The 4,797-nt window shown below is 41.6% G+C and overlaps 1 protein-coding gene across 1 annotated transcript; it reads left to right on the forward strand.

The window, feature by feature from the left end:
- LOC109820736 (probable LRR receptor-like serine/threonine-protein kinase At3g47570) lies at window positions 1,064–4,650 on the forward strand. Its single transcript, XM_020386933.1, has 4 exons — window positions 1,064–2,885; window positions 3,026–3,826; window positions 3,967–4,062; window positions 4,144–4,650. The coding sequence occupies exons 1-4, from the start codon at window positions 1,064–1,066 to the stop codon at window positions 4,515–4,517; spliced, it is 3,093 nt and encodes a 1,030-aa protein (XP_020242522.1). The 3' UTR covers window positions 4,518–4,650.

Here is a 4,797-nt window from a genome sequence, read left to right on the forward strand (position 1 = left end):
ATAAATCCCCTCGAACCTTTCCCACGGCCTCCTTGGTGTGGTCTCTTGCATAACATTGTACTTGATCTCGGGGGTGAGTGACAAACGAATTGTGCTAACCGTCATTTTTTGCATAGAACTCCATTCAACATCCTTCAATCCTTCAGGTTTCTTATCTTCTAAAGCTTGATTAACACCTTGTTGCACAAGAATATATTAAACCGTGCATTGTCATACTGTAAAATTTGTCTTACCATTGAATAGAGGAATATCAAACTTCGGACCCGAAGAAGTCATCATTCTCTAACCACTATCAAAATTCAAATCAGTCATTGTAGAGATTGAATTTGATAAAACCGACATAAAAAAACTAGCACGTTGAAAAATCCTAGGAACGACTCCTGGATCACCAAATTCCGCCTCCAAATCCTCGATCAAAAGATAAATTAACCTCAACCGTCGGATCTGCCGCTGCTACAGTACCCGCAGCTACAGTTGCAAATCTCGAATCTCCACGAACCGTCGAACCCCGTTCTGATACCACTTGTTTTTTTAGATCTCGCAAAAACCCCCCAAAAAACCACTAAACGCAACAAATAAAATCACACAAGATTTAACGTGGAAAACCCTCAACAGGGAAAAACCACATGATCAAAATCAATCCACTATCACCTCTAAATTACAATCTTTTGCACGGACAAAGATTGCCAAACTCTCTCTCTTTCTCTTTACACTTCTTCTTCTTAGTTTTTCCTCTAACAATAGAAGAATATATATAGGGAAACCAAAACCCTATCTCTAGCCTAACTTCCTAATTAGAATAGGATTCAAACTCCTAATCATGGTAGATCTCTAACCATATCTAATTCTCATGAAGTTATACAAAGAATTAAAACACTATACTAACTTGGAGTTTGAGTTGATACCGAACAATATATGGGGTAGATATTATCCAATTAATCATTAGTGTTGGATAGGACTTTCAAGAGTCCAAGTCAATGTTGATAGTGGATACCAGATTTCCAAAAGAAAGGGATGGCGTAGGACTTTAAAGACCAAGTAAACGTTGGTAGTTGGCAGGTGAATGGTAATCATTGTGAGCAAATCAGCTGGCCTATTTATGTTGAGCATTTCCCCTCGTGAAGTGTCAATTTCTTTTATCCTCTATAATCTTCCTTCACTGGCATCAATGGAAACCTACCAGTCTGTCCTCTTAGTAACGCATCTGATGCTATTATTGTTTACCTCATCATCGGCGGTGAAGCATAACAACATTACCGACCTCTCGGCCCTCTTGGCCATCAGAGCGCAGGTCATCGAACGTGATCCAAGCAGCGTTATATCCGCCAACTGGACCACTGATGCCTCCTTTTGCACCTGGATGGGCGTCTCCTGCAGCCGTCGATGGCGAAGAGTCACTGCTCTCAACATTAGCAACATGCCGCTCTACGGCACCATCCCTCCTCACATCAGCAACCTCTCATTTCTGTCTCTGCTCTCGCTTTCCAATGATGGCTTAGCCGGAACCATTCCTGAATCTCTGGCTCGGCTGCCTCGACTGAAATATCTCGGACTTGATGGTAATCAGCTTTCAGGTTCAATACCTCCTGCCTTTTTCAACATGTCATCGCTTATTGAATTGCGTCTCGGGCACAACAGTATTTCAGGCACCCTGCCCTCTAATGATAGCAACTTCCATCCGTTGTTCCCTCATATTATGGCTATGTCTTGGAACCAACTCACTGGCAGCATCCCGTCTAGCCTTTGCGGTAGTCGTACTCTTCAATTTCTGAGCTTGAGTTTTAACCAGCTAACCGGAAACATACCGTCCGAGATTGGAAATATGAAGCAACTTAATACATTATATCTTGGAAGTAACTACCTAACGGGTACCATACCATCCTCTTTAGGTAACCTGACTAACCTGTCCAAATTAAGTCTTGGCAACAGCAGCTTCCATGGGAATATTCCCGAGGAGTTGGGTCGTCTCACGAGCCTTGATCGTTTGCAGATTAGTTTCTGTGGTGGTATTACTGGTCCCATACCGATTTCTCTTTCCAATTTGTCATCACTCACATTCTTTCAACTGGCCAAAAATAGTCTCACCGGACCAGTGCGTTTGCAGTTTGGGAACATGGCTAACCTTTCAATCTTGGAGCTATTAGGAAACAAACTAACAGGAGGAGTTGACTTCCTTGCATCGCTTTCGAACTGCAGAGTTTTAGATCGTGTTAACATTGGTGAAAATGAGCTGGATGGCATTCTTCCATATACCGTAGGTAACCTTTCAAGGACTCTAACCGTGCTTGGCATTCAGGATAATCATATTAAGGGGAAAATTCCTGTTGAGCTGGGTAACCTGTCTGGATTGATCGCTCTATCATTGAGCAATAATGAGCTAGTTGGAACGATACCGTCTGAAATCAAAACCCTACAAGGCTTGCAGTCCCTAAGTTTGGATAGTAACAGGATATACGGTTCGATCCCACATGAGCTCGGCCGATTGAGAAACTTGGTCGCACTGTACCTCAATGGCAATTGTCTTTCTGGATCGATACCTGACTCGCTGGGCAACATCACTGGACTAGAGATCTTAAGACTTGGTGCTAACAGGTTATCCTCAACAATTCCTGAAACTATTTGGAGTTTGACTCATCTACATGAATTGAATCTGTCACAAAACCTTCTCACTGGATCGCTGCCATTAACATTGTGGAACATGCAGGGCTTATATGCATTTGATGTATCAATAAATCAGCTGTCGGGTGACCTTCCAAGTCCTCCGAAGTATCTCGAGATCAATTATTTAGATCTATCAAATAACTCATTCGACGGGCACATTCCTGAATCATTTGGTAATCTCATTAATCTTGATGTCTTGAAACTTTCTTGCAATAAGCTCTCAGGTGTTATACCCGAGATTTGGTAATCTCATTAATCTTGATGTCTTGAAACTTTCTTGCAATAAGCTCTCAGGTGTTATACCCGAGTCCTTAGTCAAAATCCGACATCTCAGCCTTGAAACTTTCTTGCAATAAGCTCTCAGGTGTTATACCCGAGTCCTTAGTCAAAATCCGACATCTCAGCATCCTGAACTTATCTTTCAACAAGTTGGAAGGAAAGGTTCCAAATGACGGTGCCTTTTTAAATGTAAGTGCCGTGTCTTTGGAAGGAAATGCAGCATTATGTGGAGCACCCAGATTAGGATTTTCATCTTGTAATCCATCTGATTCTAAAGATTCTAATTCAAGGAGGCATTTGCTAAGGTATATCCTCCCTGTTATTGCTTCTTCCGGAGTCCTCCTCCTTGGTTTTTGCATCTTATTAAGATTTTGTAGAAGGAGAGCCAAGAATCTAGCCCCTCCTAGCATGCTCTCTTCTACTCACCATAGATTGATCTCATACTACGAGCTTGTTCGTGCCACTGACAACTTCAGCGAGATAAACTTGCTGGGAATGGGGACTTCTGGTTCTGTGTACAGAGGGCTTTTAGATGACGGCCTTCTTGTTGCCATAAAGGTCTTGAATTTGGAAATCGAAGGAGCTTCAAGGAGTTTTGATGCTGAATGTCGTGCTTTGAGGCTGGTTCGACACAGAAATCTTGGTAGAATCATCAGCACGTGCTCCAACATGGATCTCAAGGCACTTGTACTCCAATTCATGCCCAATGGAAGTCTAGAAAGATGGCTACACTCCCATAATTACTGCTTGAGCTTACTTCAAAGGATTGACATCATAATCGATGTAGCTTCAGCTATTGACTACCTTCATCACCACCATTCTGAGGTTATTCTACATCGTGATCTAAAACCGAGCAACATTCTTCTTGATGAAGAAATGGTTGCACATGTCAGCGACTTTGGCATTGCAAAATTGCTGAGTGGGCAACATTCTTCTTGATGAAGAAATGGTTGCACATGTCAGCGACTTTGGCATTGCAAAATTGCTGAGTGGTGACAACCGGAGTGTAACCTCAGCTGGTTGCACATGTCAGCGACTTTGGCATTGCAAAATTGCTGAGTGGTGACAACCGGAGTGTAACCTCAGCAAGCACGGCAGGAACAATTGGCTATATTGCTCCAGGTAATTAAATTGACAAGCTTTCACCTCAAATTTAATCCAATCGCAAATGATTTGTATTAAACCTTTGTGTTTGCGGTGTAGAGTATGCATCAACTGGAAGAGTCTCCACAAAGGGAGATGTCTATAGCTTTGGAATATTGTTGCTAGAAATCTTTACGAGAAAGAAGCCTACTGATCCTATGTTTACGGGGGAATCAAGCTTGCGACGATGGGTAAATGATGCAAATCCTAGTGGCCTATTAGATATTGTGGACTGCAATCTCCTGAAAGATGAAAATGGAAATGAAAGGCCAAAGAGCTACTTAATTTCAACACAGGCCTGTCTATCTTCCATCATGCAGTTGGGGATCATCTGTTCAAGTGACTCGCCTAGAGAAAGGCTTGCTATGAAAGACGTCGTCCCACAGTTGCAGAAGATCAAGATGAGGTATATGTCTGAGTCTTGTGCTGCTTGAAACATGACAGTAATGTATTATGAATTTACTTGTATGCATACAGGTTTCTTGCCAGTTATATCAGGAGTAATGTGTATTATGAATTCTGAAGCGACTATGAGAAGCATTTTAGTAACTTTTGTTTTCTAGATTTTGTTGATAGCATATAGTTTCCTTTTATTTTCTCAGAAAAAATATATGATGGTAGTCATCTGTAAATTTCAAGAAAAGTCAATGTACATACTTGTATAAAAGGTGCATCGGGGCTTTTTTTTTCTTTTCCATTTATACCCTCTTCATT

This window comes from Asparagus officinalis, chromosome 8 (genome assembly GCF_001876935.1).
Source record: "Asparagus officinalis chromosome 8, Aspof.V1, whole genome shotgun sequence".
In the NCBI taxonomy this organism is placed as follows: Eukaryota; Viridiplantae; Streptophyta; class Magnoliopsida; order Asparagales; family Asparagaceae; genus Asparagus; species Asparagus officinalis.